General features: G+C 39.4%; 2 protein-coding genes across 2 annotated transcripts; both read right to left on the bottom strand.

The window, feature by feature from the left end:
* Positions 1-1,583: 1,583 nt before the first annotated feature.
* Positions 1,584-5,782, bottom strand: LOC128205554 (uncharacterized). The gene is made up of 2 exons (XM_052907286.1): positions 3,577-5,782; positions 1,584-3,423 (listed from the first exon to the last, which is right to left on the bottom strand). Exon 1 carries the CDS (start codon positions 5,695-5,697, stop codon positions 4,708-4,710), a length of 990 nt encoding a protein of 329 aa, XP_052763246.1. The 5' UTR covers positions 5,698-5,782; the 3' UTR covers positions 1,584-3,423; positions 3,577-4,707.
* Positions 5,757-15,875, bottom strand: LOC128204450 (uncharacterized). Its single transcript, XM_052905865.1, has 3 exons — positions 15,719-15,875; positions 14,768-14,932; positions 5,757-10,564 (listed from the first exon to the last, which is right to left on the bottom strand). The coding sequence occupies exons 1-3, from the start codon at positions 15,873-15,875 to the stop codon at positions 5,757-5,759; spliced, it is 5,130 nt and encodes a 1,709-aa protein (XP_052761825.1).
* Positions 15,876-22,238: the final 6,363 nt, after the last annotated feature.

Below are 22,238 nucleotides of genomic sequence, written 5' to 3' on the forward strand. Positions count from 1 at the left end.
CTTTCTGGCTTTTAATTGTGTTGTTTGGAAATCGGTCGTCCAATGCAATACATGTTACTCGCAAAAAAGAAATAATTTCTTCATAACATATTGTTTCTATGAACTGTATCTCGCCAATCGGAAAAAAGAATACTGTCAACGTTGAAATAGCTAATTATGTCTTCCGAATGATTGCATATAGATTATAGTCATAAAACTATCCGTTTGTGCGACAGCGAGTCCGCCCGTCTGCTGTAGGTTAATACATAGAAAAATAAAAAAAGTTACAGTAAATAACAATAACACTGTAAGGCGTAGCCGGAGCACGCCAGAGTACAATAAGCGACGTCATGATAACATCAGAGATTCAGTCACATTTTTTTTCAACGTAATCAACTCGGATTTGAATGCAATTTCTATGTCTCTGTAACCATTTAGTGTAGGTATCGCTGAACCAGTCACTGTCGTATGACGAAACAACATTTTGCGTATACATGCGTCATCAAACCGCACGCCTCGTAGCGCTGCCATAGTTTCCGGGTAAACTCTGAAATCCATGGGGGCTGTAGGGTGGATGCTGAATAATTTCTAAACCATGCAAGTTGATTTCAAGGAGGGTCGAGTCAGCTCTGTGTCCTGAAGTGTTATCTTGGTAGAATAGTATGCGCTCGGGGTTTGGGGGATTGGGTCGTTTTTTCTTCGATGCCTGCATCATGTCACGCCTGAGAACCTAAGTTATAAAATCGGTCGTCCAATGCAATACATGTTACTCGCAAAAAAGAAATAATTTCTTCATAACATATTGTTTCTATGAACTGTATCTCGCCAATCGGAAAAAAAGAATACTGTCAACGTTGAAATAGCTAATTATGTCTTCCGAATGATTGCATATAGATTATAGTCATTAAACTATCCGTTTGTGCGACAGCGAGTCCGCCCGTCCGTTATAACATTGTCTCAGCAATAACTTTGTTTTTATAAATGAGATCATCGTTTTGCAATGTTGACTTCATCGCCAAATTTCTTTCCTTAGTGCACCAGTCAATTGTAACCACGGTCCCCCAGGTCCGGGGGATACCGCAGTGCCGGGTGAATGCGGTGGTTTTGTCTTCGTTCCAAAAATGGATGGGATCAGCCTTACCTAGAGTCCCTGGTGTGCGGAGGCTTTTGGCCGGGATTTTACCAGATATTCGAGCCCAGGAATTTAAGGATTATACCCAGGCTTTGTTGGATCGAAAGTCAAAGTCCCCGCTTTGCCTCGGACCTGGGGGTGGGGCAACTGTTACACAGAGTCGTTGAAGTGTCGTGTATGGCAATTGTCGTCTCGACTTTTCACACAATCGATTGTTTAGCAATAGTTAGTGTCTCAGCTATAACGTTTACTATCTACACATGTTATATAATATTAGGCCAAGGCAAACTGAGTCAATGTTCAGCGTCATCGGAAAAGTAGATTTTCAGCATTAAAGCTGCACTCTCACAGATTGACCTATTGTGTTTGTCTAACTCTTACGTCATAGTACGTTTCATGCATACTTTTGTTGTTTTTCATTAGTTTGTGTTTCTTAAGCATTTGATTGATTCTTGCAAGAAATGCGAGCATCGATATTTCATATCTTTATTGCAGATAATGTTAACATATTAAACATATTCTCATAATGAATTGTATAATATACAACACTCTATATTAATTTCATGAAATGCAAAACTGGTCTCAACATATTTTACAATTATAGTTCATTGAATGTATCTTAAAATACAAACTTAACATACATCTTAAAGAGCGATAACTTCTATTACTCTTTATGGCAACTGTAAATAGTGTGTACACAAAACTTTAATGTAATACATGCATATGTAAGATTATCAACAGAACATAAATAAAACATAATTGTCTTCCAGTTCAAATATTCAACCTAATTAATACATTGAAATTGGTTAAAATGGCCCTTGATCATTGACTAGAAATAATACATCCTCACAAATACATGGCGATCTCAGAGTACATGTAATGAAAGAGCATACAGCATCACTGGGTGTGTACAGCATTTGAGCACAAATTATGGCATATTGAAATTAAAATATCAATCGATTAGGTTCTAAACAAAATACATGTATGTAAAACAGACTATAATATGTCAATAGTTATTGTGTTATTTTTTCCAAACACATGCATGACCTCTTTAGATTTGGGATATATTTAACATTGTAACCAGTTATGTAATTCCGAGAAAAATACAGTCCACAAACATGTTTTAAGCGACATAGTAAATTGTTTTCTAATTTATTAAAGTGACACTCTTTATTAAAATATTTTACATACACATGTCCAACAAACATAAAATTTGAGTGTTAAACCTTTAAATACTTATTAAATAATGCATTTGTGGAAAATATTAATTACTGATAATGTAATTGTAACCGTGTATTTAATAGCTGAAAACGCACAAATATTAAATGATTGGTGAGTGCTAAATGATTTACAGTGATCAACTATCATCTCAAATGGTAGAAATACCGTGTTTTCTGCACCTTTCTTTCAAATTAAACACAGCATCCTTCATAAGAACCATTGTTGTCGATATTTATCAATACTTTTGGGTAAATTAAAACTATTGCATTAATTGTGGTACATCTTGTTTGGGAGTAAGAGTGCATCTTTAAAAGCTCTATATACAAATACAGCGAGTTCATTTAACTATATTAACATATCTTGGCATAAGTGTTCAGTGGTTTTTACAATATATTATGTGTCTTTGTACAATTTCTGAATACATGTTATATTAAAAAAAAATGAACTAAAACATTTTACAAGATTGAATCGTACTATTAGCAATATCTATAGTATACGAGGGTGATCGGGAAGTTCGTAGACTATTGCTCGAAAAATAAAATAAATTACTATATACTTGGAAAGAATATATAATTTAAAGGTTAATGTATATTGTGTCCACGATGTATAAATATAAGGTTAATACATAGAAAAATAAAAAAAGTTACAGTAAATAACAATAACACTGTACGGCGTACCCGGAGCACGCCAGAGTACAACAAGCGACGTCATGATAACGTCAGAGATTCAGTCACGTTTTTTTTCAACGTAATCAACGCGGATTTGAATGCATTTTCTATGTCTCTGTAACCATATAGTGTAGGTATAGCTGAACCATTCACTGTCGTATGACGAAACAACATTTTGCGTACACATACGAAGCTCACTGGCGTCATCAAACCGCACGCCTCGTTACGCTGCCATAGTTTCCGGGAAAACTCTGAAATCCATGGGGGCTGTAGGGTGGATGCTGAAGAATTTCTAAACCAAGCAAGTTGATTTCAAGGAGGGTTGAGTCAGCTCTGTGTCCTTGAGTGTTAGAATATTATGCGCTCGGGGTCGAGATTGGGGGGTTTCTTCTTCAATGAATGCATCAAGTCACGCCTGAGAATCTGAAGTTATAAAATTAAGTCAAACTTTGAATCCTGACAGTAACGCCAAAACAGTGCATTTGAATAAAAAAATATTATTAGATTCTAATATTGTTAAACTTCTTAGTATTTTAATAGTTAAAATAATGTCTAAAATGTTAATAATCTGCTTACCTTCAAATAATAACTAGCGGTCCCTGTCTGGCCATCGGGAATCTGGTGCAATAGGAGCATGGGGAGGGGTCCCCGGGGTTTTCCATATACATGACTGGGCTTTCGTCTTCGGGTCGAAGTGCCATAACCAAGTTTCGTCGGTTTGTAACTATGCGGTCGAGAAATTCTTCGCCTTCATGCTCATACGGGCGGACGAACTCTTGCGAACAGTAAACCCTTGTTGCCCGCTCGTGATCTTGAAGGAGTCTCAGCGCCCAGCGCGCGCACACTTTAAACATGCCTAATTCTGTGTTCAAAATTTCATGCACTGTAGAAGTGGAAATATCTAGTTCAGAAGCTAACTCTTCTCCAAGTGTGTCGCCTGTCACTGTACACCATATCTTTCAGTTTATATCTAGTTCAGAAGCTAACTCTTCTCCAAGTGTGTCGCCTGTCACTGTACACCATATCTTTCAGTTAATCTGAAATCGAATATTTCAGCTTAGACGGCCGGCCACATCGTTGATCGTCTTCTATAGAGCACCTTCCTTCCCGAAACCGTCGGTGCCACTTAAAGACAAGCGCCCTACTGCATTTATTGGTCGTATTAGGAATGTAACATCTTCAAACTTTCACTTTGTGTCTTGTCTAATCCCACGCAAAATTTAATGGCTGCTCTTAACACGACGTCGCCCGTTGACGTCATGGTTTTGAAAATATGGTAAGTGACAACGCCGTTAAAATGCTTATTTCTTTCAAAAGGAAACAATAACAAACGTCACAATTTCAGGAAATGACATCATAAACGTTGGACAGTAGACGATTTCGCGCAGTCGTACGTAAAAGAAAACGCATTCAAATGCGGTAGTAATAAATTTAATAAATGTTTAAAAGTGCAAAACTTTTACGTACTCCGGGTGCGCGTTTCTATGGACACTGATAATTCAGCAAAAAATACAAAATGTTTTTGTATCTCAACTGCACGGTTATAAAAATAATAATAAAGTTATACGAACAGGCTACGAACTTCCCTATCACCCCTCGTACAATCTAACATTTTAAATAACTCTCCTACTTTTCCAATTTCAACACGTTTCAAATAAAACTGAGAGTCAACTTATGTAGTAACAAACTTGTGTTCATTTGAATAACTTAGCTAATATACGCGAATCCCTCCGAGCGATATATTTGAGATATATTTGTAATTTGTCCGTCGCTCTGTAATGCTTCTTGAATGTGCGGTATCATCTTCGAAAGGTTATTGCTGACAAGCACCCATGATTTCTCGAGCTGGGTCGGGATGATGATCAAATGATGGAGGCTGAGGTTCTGTAGTGTTACCACAGTGAGGTCCGTACAGGAGAAGGAAAGGTCCTGGTTGCCGTCCTCAGGATATAAAAATTTGCCCAATCGTAGTTGCTGTAGTTTATCGCACTGCTGAATATTAAGGTTCTCATTTAAAGTAGCGTTGTATAGACGGAGCTCTCGAAGTTTGTTTGTGAACTGGCCCTTTTGTGTGAATATCACTTCCGTGGGCGGTATATTCTCTCGCATGTATTTCTTGATGGAGACCCAGAACTCCTTCCGCGGGACCGTGAGAAAAGTCTCATGCTGGCGGCGGTGGTTAGTCAGTGATAGCATAGTGAGTGCCGTAAAGGACGACAAGTCCAGGTGAAAGTTGTCAGAAAATGTTAATGTGTTTAACTGTAGTTCTTGTAGTTTATCACATTGCTGTATATTAAGTGTTTCATTTAAAGTAACGTTGTCAAGGCTGAGCACTCGTAGTCTGTTTGTAAACTGTCTCCCTTCTGCGAATGTCACCTCCATAAGCGGTATGTTCTCTCGCATGTTAGCATAGATTGAGACCCAGAACTGCTCCAGCTGGGTCGGGTCTATGGTCACCTGCCTTAGTTTGAGGTGTTGAAGTACTACATTAGAAAGGTGCGTGAATGAGGACACGTCCAGGCGGAAGTCGTCAGAAAATGTTAACGTGTCCAGCCATAGTTTTTGTAGTTTATCACACTGCTGTATATTAAGTGTTTCATTTAAAGTAACGTTGTCAAGGCTGAGCACTCGTAGTCTGTTTGTAAACTGTCTCCCTTCTGCGAATGTCACCTCCATAAGCGGTATGTTTTCTCGCATGTTAGCATAGATTGAGACCCAGAACTACTCCAGCTGGGTCGGGTCTATGGTCACCTGCCTTAGTTTGAGGTGTTGAAGTATGTTACATTAGAAAGGTGCGTGAATGAGGACAGGTCCAGGCGGAAGTCGTCAGAAAATGTTAACATGTCCAGCCATAGTTCTTGTAGTTGATCACACTGCTGTATATTAAGTGTTTCATTTAAAGTAACGTTGACAAGACAGAGCTTCTTTAATGTGTTTGTAAACTGTCTCCCGTGTGCGAATGTCACCTCCATAGGCGGTATGTTCTCTCGTATGTTATCCTTGATAATGACACAGAACTTCTCCAGCTGGGTCGGGGCGATGGTCACATGCCTGAGGCGGAGGTTTTGAAGAACTACCCCAGAAAGGTGCGTGAATGAGGACAGGTCCAGGTGGAAGTCGTCAGAAAATGTTAACGTGTCCAGCCATAGTTTTTGTAGTTGATCACACTGCTGTATATTAAGTGTTTCATTTAAAGCAACGTTGTCAAGACTGAGCTCCTTTAATGTGTTTGTAAACTGTCTCCCGTGTGCGAATGTCACCTTCATAGGCGGTATGTTCTCTCGTATGTTATCCTTGATAGAGACCCAGAACTTCTCTAGCTGGGTCGGGGCGATGGTCACATGCCTGAGGCGGAGGTTTTGAAGAACTACCTTAGAAAGGTGCGTGAATGAGAACAGGTCCAGATGGAAGTCGTCAGAAAATGTTATTGTGTCCAAATGCAGTTCTTGTAGTTTATCACACTGCTGTATATTAAGTGTTTCATTTAAAGTAACGTTGTCAAGACAGAGCTTCTTTAATGTGTTTGTAAACTGCCTCCCGTGTGCGAATGTCACCTCCATAGGCGGTATGTTCTCTCGTATGTTATCCTTGAAAGAGACCCAGAACTTCTCCAGCTGGGTCGGGGCGATGGTCACATGCCTGAGGCGGAGGTTTTGAAGAACTACCTTAGAAAGGTGCGTGAATGAGGACAGGTCCAGGCGGAAGTCGTCAGAAAATGTTAACGTGTCCAGCCATAGTTCTTGTAGTTGATCACACTGCTGTATATTAAGTGTTTCATTTAAAGTAACGTAGTCAAGACTGAGCTTCTTTAATGTGTTTGTAAACTGTCTCCCTAGTGCGAATGTCACCTTCATAGGCGGTATGTTCTCTCGTATGTTATCCTTGATAGAGACCCAGAACTTCTCTAGCTGGGTCGGGGCGATGGTCACATGCCTGAGGCGGAGGTTTTGAAGAACTACCTTAGAAAGGTGCGTGAATGAGAACAGGTCGAGGCGGAAGTCGTCAGAAAATGTTAACGTGTCCAAATGCAGTTCTTGTAGTTTATCACACTGCTGTATATTAAGTGTTTCATTTAAAGTAACGTTGTCAAGACAGAGCTCCTTTAATGTGTTTGTAAACTGTCTCCCGTGTGCGAATGTCACCTCCATAGGCGGTATGTTCTCTCGTATGTTATCCTTGATAGAGACCAAGAACGTCTCCAGCTGGGTCGGGGCGATGGTCACATGCCTGAGGCGAAGATTTTGAAGAACTACCTCAGAAAGGTGCGTGAATAAGGACAGGTCCAGGTGGAAGTCGTCAGAAAATGTTAACGTGTCCAACTGCAGTTCTTGTAGTTGATCACACTGCTGTATATTAAGTGTTTCATTTAAAGTAACGTTGTCAAGACAGAGCTCCTTTAATGTGTTTGTAAACTGTCTCCCGTGTGCGAATGTCACCTCCATAGGCGGTATGTTCTCTCGTATGTTATCCTTGATAGAGACCCAGAACGTCTCCAGCTGGGTCGGGGCGATGGTCACATGCCTGAGGCGAAGATTTTGAAGAACTACCTCAGAAAGGTGCGTGAATAAGGACAGGTCCAGGTGGAAGTCGTCAGAAAATGTTAACGTGTCCAACTGCAGTTCTTGTAGTTGATCACACTGCTGTATTTTAAGTGTTTCATTTAAAGTAACGTTGACAAGACAGAGCTCCTTTAATGTGTTTGTAAACTGTCTCCCGTGTGCGAATGTCACCTCCATAGGCGGTATGTTCTCTCGTATGTTATCCTTGATAATGACACAGAACTTCTCCAGCTGGGTCGGGGCGATGGTCACATGCCTGAGGCGGAGGTTTTGAAGAACTACCCCAGAAAGGTGCGTGAATGAGGACAGGTCCAGGTGGAAGTCGTCAGAAAATGTTAACGTGTCCAGCCATAGTTTTTGTAGTTGATCACACTGCTGTATATTAAGTGTTTCATTTAAAGTAACGTTGTCAAGACTGAGCTCCTTTAATGTGTTTGTAAACTGTCTCCCGTGTGCGAATGTCACCTCCATAGGCGGTATGTTCTCTCGTATGTTATTCTTGATAGAGACCAAGAACTTCTCCAGCTGGGTCGGGGCGATAGTCACATGCCTGAGGCGGAGGTTTTGAAGAAGTACATCAGAAAGGTGCGTGAATGAGGACAGGTCCAGGCGGAAGTCGTCAGAAAATGTTAATGTGTCCAGCCATAGTTTTTGTAGTTGATCACACTGCTGTATATTAAGTGTTTCATTTAAAGTAACGTAGGCAAGAGTGAGCTTCTTTAATGTGTTTGTAAACTGTCTCCCGTGTGCGAATGTCACCTCCATATGCGGTATGTTCTCTCGTGTGTTATCCCTGATAGAGACACCGAACTTCTCCAGCTGGGTCGGGGCGATGGTCACATGCCTGAGGCGGAGGTTTTGAAGAACTACCTCAGAAAGGTGCGTGAATAATGACAGATCCAGGTGGAAGTCGTCAGAAAATGTTAATGTGTCCAGCCATAGTTCTTGTAGTTGATCACACTGCTGTATATTAAGTGTTTCATTTAAAGTAACGTTGTCAAGATTGAGCTCCTTTAATGTGTTTGTAAACTGTCTCCCGTGTGCGAATGTCACCTCCATAGGCGGTATGTTCTCTCGTATGTTATCCTTGATAATGACCAAGAACTTCTCTAGCTGGGTCGGGGCGATGGTCACATGCCTGAGGCGGAGGTTTTGCAGAATAATTACTTTAATATTTCCACAAAAGGCCAGGTTTAGATTATCAGTTTCTATGTTCAAATCGGATAGACAAAGAACTGTTAATTTGTTAAGAAACAATGTTGGAATACTTTGTAGAGAAGCATTGCCCTCTTCTTCACTCGATATGTATAATGTGTTAAGTTGTTCCATGCTTGTAATGCTTGTATTAACAGGGTATTCTTCGGAACATTCAATATCACACGAATATAGTTCGCTAAGGTTGTGTTGCAAGAGTGGACGCGTTGACGCAGCGATTTCCCTATTTAACCTTGCATGTCTTAACGTAAGTTGCGGCTCTGACACACCATTGTTCACACATTCGTTGTACGCCAGTTGCACGGCCTCTTGGTACTCGATTATCTCATTGGCATAAAATGTGTTTTCTCTGTAAAACTTCCGCTCCATGTTGCCGAATATTTCCGAACATCGCCGGCCCTGCTCGTAATTCATCACGCACAAGAATGACATTATGTCCGGTGAAAACACAGTATCGAAGTTGTCTTCAAGCTTAAGCCAGTCTTCACTCGTGAAATTCAGTGACGAAATATATATTGCTGCAAACATTTCCTGGTAGGTTTTGTGTAGAAAATGGTACACTTTGTTTTCAATACTGCACTTGTGTGACCTATAGGCTGAAATGAGTCCTGAATCTAAAAGAAATTGCCCATCTAGTAACGAATGCATGGTTTCCTCATCAAACTCGATCTTCGAGTTAACTAACATATTGAGAGCAATCTTGCCTGTTTCATAAATCAAACAGGATTTTGCTTTACACAATTTCCGTCCCTCAAAGCATTTAGGAAGAGGTCTTTGTGTGGGAATTTTATTTTGTGGACGTTCTGAAAATTCTTTTCTCTTTTTCATTTCTAGACTGAACATCGTTTCTAATATGTCTGCATAGATGTGTGATCTTGTTGGTCCAAGCGTCATACTTGTTTTGTTATTTTCTGATGTTTCGTCGTCAATACGTTGGTCATGCCAGAGACTGTATAGTTGCAGACCCACGAGCGTGTTGGAGGATAGTGGCTGCAGTTTCCTAGCCTCCAAAGTTGCTAAGAAATCCTGAACTTCAAATATGGTCGAATATTGTGCGTTTAAGATTTTATTCACGTGTTCAAACAGGTTAGTTTGTGAAATGCGACTGAGATCATCAATATTAACATGCATGTACTTCGGTAATACCGTATCTGCGAGTTTCCACGGGCGGCATGTAATAATAATGCTGTACTTCCGTTTGGCCATTGCTGAGTCAAGCTTTGACAAGGAAGACTCGTCCATTCCATCTAAGATGACCAAACATCGTTCGTCCATGAAAACTCTTCTCAATCTGTCTCGATCTTGCTTAGAGTATCCAATCACATTCTCTAAATGCGCAAAAATAATTTCTTCAATGGAATGGGTGCTGTGTGGTGGAATATCCTTCATTGGAATGTAGAGAAGATAGGGTATGTCTTCTAAAGATTCAAAACGAATGACAAACCTCTCTTTAAATGTGCTGATTGTATCCGTCTTGTGACCATGTAACTCGCACCACAAAACAGCTAAAAACTTACAAAACGATGTTTTACCAACACCAGCATTCGCGGTTATGATTGTAAATTGCTTCGTTCTATCAGCAGGAGTCAACATTTGTTCAAGGGATGTAATCGGACGTGTCTTATGTTCCCTTGGTCCGTTCTTCTTGCTTATCCGTTGTTGTAAAACCTCAGACAGCGTTGGAGAAACGTAAAATTCCTTCAGACGTGAATCATCCGAAGAAATAAACGGTCCAAGCGAAAGGAACGAGTTGCGTTTTAAATGGTCGTTTAGTAGAGTTTCTTTTAGCTCTGGAACAAAGAAAACATTTTTGTTATATTCCACATTTGCTATTGTACAAATATTTAAGTGACACTGCAAGGGAACAAAACTACCACATGACCACAGATGTTAATGACCACGGTGCCATTTACACAAACAATACAAGCTAAAGTTTTTGTATTCAATTAGTAATCGATTTAAAAAAGAGACTGAGCCCACCGTTTGCCACTTTATACTTGTGTTTTTTTAGTAAAAAAAATATAAATCGGCGAAGCAGACGACCACATATGGAAAGTAATAACACGGCTATCTTTAATAGGTTATTCACGAAAACCATATCATTAACGCTTATATATACCATTTAAAGTACGTTTGAAAGGTGAAATGATTTTGTTGAAAGAAATTGTAAACTATCAAAACATGTGGACCACAAAACTACGAAACTGTAGGCGATCAACCACACTTGTTATCAGTGTTTAAGGGTAGCGAATAAAGCTTCCATCGACAAGATGTAACCTTAACCATTAAAAAAATCGGACAGCACGCTCTGTTATGCCGCTTTATCTTAGAAATGAATACAATAATCCTGTAAAAGCCATTCGGAACTCCTCGGCCATTTTTATCGAAAACAACCTCGGATGTATGCCGGTACATCAGCTGAAGTAGTTCGTAAAATTTTAAATAATATCATTTATGAAATGTAGTGTTTTAGAATTGTTTTTATTGATCCAAGTTTAAATTGATTGTCAGTGAAGTATATTATTGCAAACATAATTAAGATTTCCAAGAGTTTAGTCATAAAGTTTAACTGCTAAATAAAATTACTACGCGATCTACTTGCAGCGGACTTAAACGTACCTCTTTTTGAGTATGTAAACCGTCCAAATACATCCGAGGTTGTTTTCGATAAAAATGGCCGAGGAGCTCCGAATGTGTAAAAGCAATACAAAACAAGGAAAAATTGGTGTTATGTAACCCTAACATAAGGTCGTAAAAATTGTGCGTGGTATTAATTCAATTGAATGAAGGCTATAGGAGTAATAAGTAAAACTCCAGTCAGGCCCTATAACTTTTGCCTGACACAATGTGCCCTTAAACTTTAACCTAAGCTCCGAAGTCAATCAGGGGCAATAGTTTGTATTTAGGATGCTATGGAGTTAGGTAACCTCATTGAGTGATAGTCCAGAACAAGTGTATTAAGAAGTAAGTGATTCAAATGAAGGGTATTGGAGTGATAAGTGATAAGTGGAAATGCCAACGTGCCACAAAAATTATACCGGACACAGACACCAATGCCGGGGCGAGAAGTAAAGCCTCCTTATTTTTCAAAAAGTCGAGCTAAAAATTAGGCCAAATCTACAATTTCTTAATTACTTAAAGAAATACTGCACCCAGAGATATGATTCAAGTTGTTTACACTTTACCTCAATGAGACATATAAGTTTACGAAGTTTGATATATCAATATCTCACAGACTTTTAAAATTATGCACCGGACTTAAAATGAGTATGAAAATTAACCAAGGGAATAAACAAACATACTGCACCCAGAGTTATGTTTCTTATGAACCGCACTTCTCCTTAAAGAGAGTTTCTTTTAAAAGATGTTTGAAGTAAATACTTCGAAGATCTTTTAAATTATGTTCCGGACAACAAATAAGTATTAAATTTAAGAAACGGCTGCAAAATAAACATGCAGCTCGAAGTTTGGCTTTAATGTATTGCATTTCTCTTAAATGAAAACTATCTCTCAAATTTATGCTCAGGACAAAAAATACTGCACCAAGAGTTATGGTTCTTGTGTACTGCACCTCACATAAAGAGGTATATCTGTATGTGAAGTTAAAATCAAATACTTCAAATAAATTTTAAATTATGTTCCGGTCCAAAGATAAGAATGAAAATTTACAAAGTGCAATTTTCAATACTGCATCAAGATTTATGGTTTATGTGTATTGCACTTCTTCTGAAGGAGATCTTTCGTTATGTGAACTTCAAAGTCAATACTTCAAAGACTTTTCATGTTATGCTCCAGATAAAAAAAATAAGAAAAGAAATAAGAAAAAAAACACTTTAAAAAAGTGCACCAAGGGTGAGATTTATAAAGTTTGAAGTCAATACCTCAAAGACTTTTCCAGATTGTACGGACTCACGTACTCAAGTGCACGCACACACACACGCGCGTGCGCACAAACAGTCACAAGCGCCTACCATTGATATATCCCTTTCGCCTTTCGACGGGGGGTGGGGTGGGCGTTAGGGCAGGGTAAAATCATACCAAATGTTTTATGCAATTGGCCTGAATTCATTGTTAATAGTAGCATTTATTACGATTCTATTTGCTTTCTGGATAATATGTTCCTATGAAACACTGGTAAACCGCCGCTTTGTTGACTTTCCGGATGCCATGTAATTCAATAAAAAATAAATACAAAAGGAATGAAGAAATGAATCTCGTGTCGTTAAAATATTGCCGTTCAATCGGTAAAAGTGTGGGATTAAGATAAAATTTTGGTCGGTCGAGTTAGCGCAAAACAACAGCAACAACACAATAAAATATGCCTCGTAAGTTATACTAACAAGAGCTGTTAGCATATGTGTGCTTCCACACCGTAACCAGATTTTTTTTGTCGAATAATAAAGGGCAGGTATTTGCATTGTATGCATGGTAGAGTTATCTTACTTGGTTAATTATGAAGGTTGTTTAGTTAAGTCACAATGCAATGCATGATGCATTGCTGAGATAAAGACTTAAATGTGAATATATATGAAAAACCTTAACCAGAATTTCTAAGTCGAATAATAAAGGCCCATACTTTGCATGATATTCAAATAAGTTTAGTCTAACTTCATTTATTAAGTACGTTGGACAGTTGGAAATACATATCTAAAGTTTCAATGCAACACATGGAGAGATTATGACTTAAAGGTGCTCTCATGCAAAACCTTAACCAAAATGAGACGCCGATGCCGAGCTAGGGTGAGCAGAATAGCTCTTCTGATTCTTGTAATTGTAGAGCTTAAAAGCTGTCTGTTTAAATTTTTAATGATGGTATGTAAACATGAACAAAATTAAAGTAAGGTTCAGTCTCGTTCAAAAACGTTCAAAATACTACTGTCATTAAAGGTATAACTGTTAACAGTTATTTGGCACCACGCACGATTTATTGGAAAGCCATTCAAAATTGACTAAAAAATTGTGGTTGTTCGCCTTGTTAACTGTTATAAATGGCATAAGCCTTTTTTATATGTTTTTGGGAAGGAACCAGTTGTTAATATCCGTTTTATTATTGTTTTTCGCAAGTTCTACAAAATGTGTGGGCGCCGCTAATTCCGAATTTGTTTCTGACTGTTTCAAGAAGTAAAACAAAGAATGACATACCATATAACACATGAAAGCAGAAATCAAGTGGGGTATGGTGGGCTGGGTCTTAACTGTTTTAAATTGATTACCGATAAGAAAGAAATTATAAAAACCTATGCGTTTTTGTGTATAAATTTTCCCAGGGCCATTCACATTTGTGTTCACGTGATTTTCTTCTCCCTCACAGTGAAGTCATAAAAGATCAGCAGTGAAGCTTAAGCCTTCCCCTTCTTCATGTTATGTTTAGGATATACTTGAACACACTTTGACATTTTTACTGGTTTCTGTTTTTATTGCCCAAATGTTCATTCATACACACATTTATAAATGACATATATATGTATACCATTTAATACAAACCGTTATACTAAATAGTATCAATGTGAACAAATAAATATTTATCTAACTCTTTGTTTGAAAACTCCTATTAGCGTTTGGTACTTTGTTTTCTAAAAAAAAAGTAGACAAAAAAAAATAAAAATAGGAGAGGTGGTGTGTATTTGATGTTTCGGAATAGTGTTCCTAACATAAATGTTAAATTTAAGAATGAAAAAAAACCCTACTTACTTTAAAACAATGGATCTTATAAAGTACAGTTCTTTGATGGATATTTCATTCAAATGCGCTGTACAATACTACTATATACTAGAGCCGTTTTACTAAGATAATAAGTGTTCTAATTGTTGCCATCGTCTATTATAGGTGTTGATTTTATTTTTCATTGTTGCTATTGTTTTCTCTATCATGTTTATATGTAGACAGTGGAATTCAAATTAAGATTTGTATGCACCCACTGGTTGGAACAAAATCATCGGTAAACGTTTTAATACCGGATGACATTGGTTTCAATAATGTAACATTGAACCTACCCGCTCTAAAGGCTTCTTCCGCCTGTTGTCGCTGCTGCTGCTGCTGCTGGTGGTGCTGTGTAATCTCGGTCTTTTTTCTAGTAGCTAGTTCGTCAATGTCTCGTTTGTGTGCTTCTGCGCCTTCATCAATACGTTCTATTTCTCGACGCCCTGCATTTCCAATGGCTGTAACATACATATTTGTATTTGTCTCTATCTGCGCCTGGTGTATATTCGTCGTGTCTTTAAATTAAATTTAAAATGTGAACGTTATATTCGTTTCGGGTATAAGATGAGTAAACCTAATTATTTTTAAAATGACTGGAACATTTAACATAAAAAATGTTCATTGGCAGATTTATTCCATTTTCAGTTAAAAGTGCACTTTATGTGTAGTGTTAACATATCAAAATATAACAATGAATGTAGTCAAGTCCTGATATGTTGATTTGCTGACGATTGATAGTTATAAAGTAAAAAGGTTCGAACTTTCAATGTAGACGGTGGAATTCAAATTAAGATTTGTATGCACCTGGTGGGAACAGAATCACCAGAACACGTGTAAATACCGGATTGTATTATATGCTTGACGGTAGTTTAAAGAGAACTACCAGTAAAATAAAATTGAGATTTCACTGTTTCAAACGGAGAAATATCACATTGATATTTTTCATTGAAATTTAAGCCGCATTTGTTTCAAATTAAACGGCAGCGCTAACAGGCGGAGAGACAATTACATCGACGTCATTTTTAAAACGACGTTACGTGAGCATAAATATTTGCGCGTATTTTTTAAAAAGTATTATTAAATGAGAATTCCTGTCAATTTAAGGCATATAATAAAAAGAAAAAAAATGTTTGAGTCAGTGTTAGATAGCAATTAATTTCATCTCGTGTACACCAGAAGTGTATAATTTAAACCAACAGTTATCCTCTATACATTGTGTTTCATACTGAAAACATTGAACCTACCCGCTCTGATGGCTTCATCCACCTGCTGGTGGTGCTTGTTAATCTCTGCCTTATTCCTAGTAGCTAGTTCGTCAATGTCTCGCTTGTGGGCTTCTGCATCCTCATCAATACGTTGTATTTCCTGATCCCCAGCATCCTCAATGGCTGTTACATACATATTTGTATTTGTCTCTATCTGCGCTTGGTGTTCATCAATACGTTCTATTTCTCGATCCCCAGCTCCTTCAATGGCTGTTAAACACAGATTTGTATTTGTCTCTATTTGCGCTTGGTGTATGTTCGTCGAGTCTTTAAAGATAAATAAAAGGTACATACGTAAAGGTAGTGAAATGTGTAATCATATTTTTTTTTAAATGACTAGAACAGGTTATCAAAATCATATAAGAGGCTCATTGGCAGATGTATTCCATTTAAGGATTAAAAATCGACTTTTTGCATTTTATTGGGGTATGGTATGCAATGAGGCTGTTCAAAATGGGTGGAGTCCGAATCCACCAGCATTTTAAACTGCGCCATTGCATACCATAACCGAAATACAAAATGTCAATTTTTTACATACATTTATATTTTTTTAATGTACATTTCTGTTAAAAATAAATAAATTATTCAAGTGTTTTTTTCTCTTTTTTCTTTCTCTCGTTGTTTTCAACGGTAGGTAAATGTGAACAGCTACAGTAACCTAAATCTATAAAACAATGAATGCGCAGAAAAAAGTTCCTTATTCATGGGTTTAATTTCAATATTTTCAGGAAAAGATTATTTTAACAACGTGTTATAACTGTATTACAGCTAGAAAAATACAACTGGAGTTGTTGGAGAAAAAAATAACAATAACAAGAAAACAACAAAAATATCGCCACTTACAAGTTTTCATTATATCTCGCGAAAATACACGAACCTAGCGTTTATTTGTCATCAGTTTTTAAATTGGAGATAAATTCCAGTCAATTTACTTGTTGAGTGTTTTGTTGAAGGATCAGTTGATGTATGAACCATGTTGGAATAAGGTGTTGGACAAATCAGCAAGTGCATTGCCATTTCTTTGGTAGTATGTATCGGATGAAACGGCAGTGACGGTGAGTGAGGTAACGTGTTTAGCAATGGATACTTTCGCGGAAGGAAAGCCAGGGGGCGCGAGAAGACTTACTGTTGAACTTAGCTGTTTCTTCTGGACGTTTCCGGGTGCACTTCAATATGTTATTGTTTTATTTCCTCGATTTTATGTTTTGCCAGATGCTTTATTTTTACCAAATGTCAATTCCGAATTCCGAAATAAGTCGTCATCATTGTCATTTAATATTTCTTCAACTATCCATCCATCATGAAATCAAAATCTACATTAGAATCGATCAAATTATCGTTGCTAATTCTGTTTTAACTGCTTTATACTGCATATTTTAGTTTTGCAGGTTGCCAATAATTTTACTACGATTTGATTGAAAAACATAGTTCCGTAGTAAATATGCCCCGTCCATTAGTATTATTGCGCCCATTGACAGGACAGAAGAATCAAACAAATGCACGCGATTTCAATGGAAAATGTCATTGTACTTAATACAGAAATAATGTGGAATTGATACACAACAACAATCGTTAAGGATTGAAGTGTTAAAGTAAATATATTCGGATAAACTGCAATCGATTTGTAGTGATTACTTATTTTAATAATTAAACACTGATTGTAGACAACTCCTGATATATGTTAATATGTTTACGATGGAAAGTTCTAAAGTAAAACTTTTCCTGTGTTAACAGTGAAACAAATACGTTGGTATGTATGTCATACAGAGGGCTGCAAAAGTCACTGGAAAACGTTTAATTACCAGATTACATTGTTTTCCACACTTTTATCATTTAAACTACCCGCTCTGACGGCTTCATCCTCCTCCTGCTGCTGCTGGTGCTGCTGGGGCTGTGTAATCTCGGCTTTCTTGCTAGTAGCTAGTTCGTCAATGTCTCGTTTGTGGGCTTCTGTGCCCTCATCAATGTGTTCTAATTCTCGATCCCCAGTACCTTCAATGGCTGTTGCTAACTCATTTGTATTTGTCTCTAACTGCGCTTTGTGTTTGTTCGTCGAGTCTTTAAGATAAATAAAACTTGAAAGGTACATACGTTTAGGGTCCGAAACGTGTTATCATCAGCATTTATGAAATGACTAGATCAAAATTTAATACACATACAAGAGGTTTATTATGTATTCCATATTCAGTTGCAATTGCACTTGTTGTGTAGTGATTATTTATTTAAAAAAATTAAACAATGATTGTAGACAAATTCTGATATTTTGATATGATTGAAAGTTCTAAAGTATAAAGCTTCGAACTGTGACATTTCATATGTTTACAGTGGAACTTATACTTTCGTTTTTATCTTATACTGGGGTCTGCAAAAATCAGCGGAAAACTGTTAAATATCAGATTACATTCTTGTCAATACTGTAAATATTAGACCTACCCGCTCTGAAGGTTTCGTCCTCCTCCTGTCGCTGCTGGTGGTGCTGTGTAATATCGGCCTTCTTAGTAGCTAGTGCGTCAATGTCTCGTTTGTCTGCTTCTGCGCCCTCATCAATATGTTCTATTTCTTGATTCCAGGCATATTCAATGGCTGATGCTAACAAAAATATAATTTAGCATATGAGAGTTTTATTGGCAGACGTATTCCGTATTCAGTAAAAATTGCATTTGATGAGTAGTGATTACTTATTTTTAAGCTTTAACAAAGACCGTGGAAAAATCCTGGTATGCTGACAATTGATAGTTCTTAAGTAAAAAGGTTCAAACTTTGACATGTTTTATGTTAACAATGGAATTCGTTCTTAGATCTATATGTCCTACTGCTGGGTGCAGTAATCATTCGAAAACGGTTAAATACCATATTACATTGTTTTCAATACTGCGAACATTGAGCTTACCCGCCCTGACGGCTTCATACTTCTGCTGGTGGTGCTGTGTATTCTTTCTAGTAGCTAGTTCGTCAATGTCTCGCTTGTGTGTTTCTGCTTCCTCATCAATAGGTTCTATTTCTCGATATCTGACATCTGCAATGGCTGCTGCTAACAAATTTGTATTTGTCTCTAACTGCGCTCGGTGTTTACTCGTGGAATCTTTGTTGGATTTCATTTCCTTACTGTCATCGAATGTTTTTATTCTTGTCTTTTTCAAGGAATCTCCCATAATGACTTTGCTTTTGTATTTCTTCTCTATAAGGTATTGTTGTTGTTTGAAACTTATTTTTTACCAACTTGTTGCTAAATTTTCTTCAACAAATAACCCTTTTATTCGAATCTAAATCGTTATATGAAATAATTACTTTTAAGTTCGCATTGTTTTCAAATGTTCATCTGTATATTAATTTTTTATTGTAAAGTTATTGTTTTCACCAATTCAAATTGTTATGTTGAATGTCTATTGTGAAGATCACATATGATGGTGTTTAGAAAGGGTGTACGCCGACATTTGGCATATTTACTCCCGCTGTAAAAAAGATAACACATTGTATACTGTTCGTAATATATTTTCGATTACAAGTAGTAAAATTTAAAAACATGTATATTCAACTTGATGTGTTATTATATGAAAGTAGCTTATTTCAAAATCACAGCTGAGGGTAAAGATATTCACACTGATACATGTGCGAGTGCCACCCCGCACTTATACATTTTTGAGTGCCCCCTCCCCCCGCACTGATACATGTGTGAGTGCCCACTGTCCGCGCACAGATACAGCTGTGAGTGCCCCCTCCCCCTGCACTGATACAGCTGTGAGTGCCCCCCCCCCTCATTCACAGCCCCCAACCCAGACACATGTGTGTGAGCCCCCCCACCTCCCCAAAAAAGAAAAAAAAGAAAACACCAACACATACGCATAAAACTGTGATTGAACGTAATTCCACCCAACTTATGCATGATTAAATTCCCCCTTCCCACTTATACTTGTGTGAGTTGCCAAGAATTCCACGGATATATGTGTGAGTGCCCTCCCCCTTTTCTCCTGATACATGTGTGACTGCCCTCCTTCTCCACTGATACATATGTGAGTGCCGCCCTTTCCTACTGATACAGGTGTGAGTGCCCCCTATTCCACTGATGCATGTGTGAGTGCCCCCTATCCCACTGATGCATGTGTGAGTGCCCCCCCCCCCTTCCCCACTGACACATATGTGAGTGCCCCCCTATCCCAATGATACATATGTGAGTGCTCCCCTTTTCCCACTGATGCATGTGTGAGTGTCCCCTCCCCCTTCCCTACTGATACATGTGTGAGTGCCCCCCCCCCTTCCCCACTGATACATGTGTGGTTGTACCACCCCTTCCCCTAATGAAATATTTGTAAGTGCCCCCCTTCCTACTGATACATGTGTGAGTAGCCCCTTCCCTACTGATACATGTGTGAGTATCCCTCCCCCCTTCCCCATTGATACATATGTGAGTGCCTCCCTTCCCACAGATACATGTTTGAGTGCCCCCCTTCCCACTGATACATGTGTGACTGCCCTCCTTCCCCATTAATACATGTCTGGTGTCCCTCTTCCCACATTTACATGTGTGAGTGCCCCTTCCCCACTGATGCATGCGTGAGTGCCGCCCTTTCCCACTGATACATGTTTGGTGTCCCTCTTTCCACTGATACATGTGCGAGTGCCCCCTTCCCCACTGATGCATGTGTAAGTGCCCCCCTTCCCTACTGATACATGTGTGGCGCCCCCTTCCCACTGATGCATGTGTGAGTGTACCCTTCCCCACTGATGCATGTGTGAGTGCCCCTCTTCCCCACTGATACATGTGTGAGTGCGCCCCCTTCCCACTGATACATGTGTGAGTGCCCACCTTCCCTACTGATACATGTGTGAGAGGCCCCTTCCCTACAGATACATGTGTGAGTAGCCCCTTCCCTACTGATGCATGTGTGAGTGCCCTCCTTCCCCACTGATACATGTGTGAGTGCCCCCCTATCCCACTGATACATGTGTGAGTAGCCCCTTCCCTACTGATACATGTGTGAGTATCCCTTACCCTTTCTTTATTGATACATATGTAAGTGCCTACCTTACCCATTGATACATGTGTGAGAAGCCCCTTCCCTACTGATGCATATGTGAGTGCCCTCCTTCCCCACTGATACATGTGTGAGTGCCCCCCTATCCCATTGATACATGTGTGAGAAGCCCCTTCCTTACTGATACATGTGTGAGCATCCCTTCCCCCTTCCCAATTGATACATATGTGAGTGCCCCCTTTCGCACTGATACATGTGTGAGTGCACCCCCACCCCTTCCCACTGATACATGTGTAAGTGCCCACCTTCCCACTGGTACATGTGTGAGTGCCCACCTTCCCACTGGTACATGTGTGAGTGCCCACCTTCCCACTGGTACATGTGTGAGTGCCCACCTTCCCACTGGTACATGTGTGAGTGCCCACCTTCCCACGGATACATGTGTGAGTGCCCACCTTTCAACTGATACATGTGTGAGTGCCCACCTTCCCACTGGTACATGTGTGAATGCCCACCTTCCCACTGGTACATGTGTGAGTGCCCACCTTCCCACTGATGCATGTGTGAGTGTCCCCTCCCCCTTCCCTACTGATACATGTGTGAGTGCCCCCCCCCCCTTCCCCACTGATACATGTGTGGTTGTACCACCCCTTCCCCTAATGAAATATTTGTAAGTGCCCCCCTTCCTACTGATACATGTGTGAGTAGCCCCTTCCCTACTGATACATGTGTGAGTATCCCTCCCCCCTTCCCCATTGATACATATGTGAGTGCCTCCCTTCCCACAGATACATGTTTGAGTGCCCCCCTTCCCACTGATACATGTGTGACTGCCCTCCTTCCCCATTAATACATGTCTGGTGTCCCTCTTCCCACATTTACATGTGTGAGTGCCCCTTCCCCACTGATGCATGCGTGAGTGCCGCCCTTTCCCACTGATACATGTTTGGTGTCCCTCTTTCCACTGATACATGTGCGAGTGCCCCCTTCCCCACTGATGCATGTGTAAGTGCCCCCCTTCCCTACTGATACATGTGTGGCGCCCCCTTCCCACTGATGCATGTGTGAGTGTACCCTTCCCCACTGATGCATGTGTGAGTGCCCCTCTTCCCCACTGATACATGTGTGAGTGCGCCCCCTTCCCACTGATACATGTGTGAGTGCCCACCTTCCCTACTGATACATGTGTGAGAGGCCCCTTCCCTACAGATACATGTGTGAGTAGCCCCTTCCCTACTGATGCATGTGTGAGTGCCTTCCTTCCCCACTGATACATGTGTGAGTGCCCCCCTATCCCACTGATACATGTGTGAGTAGCCCCTTCCCTACTGATACATGTGTGAGTATCCCTTACCCTTTCTTTATTGATACATATGTAAGTGCCTACCTTACCCATTGATACATGTGTGAGAAGCCCCTTCCCTACTGATGCATATGTGAGTGCCCTCCTTCCCCACTGATACATGTGTGAGTGCCCCCCTATCCCATTGATACATGTGTGAGAAGCCCCTTCCTTACTGATACAT

The sequence above is a fragment of the Mya arenaria genome, chromosome 10 (assembly GCF_026914265.1).
Source record: "Mya arenaria isolate MELC-2E11 chromosome 10, ASM2691426v1".
NCBI classification, from domain to species: domain Eukaryota; kingdom Metazoa; phylum Mollusca; class Bivalvia; order Myida; family Myidae; genus Mya; species Mya arenaria.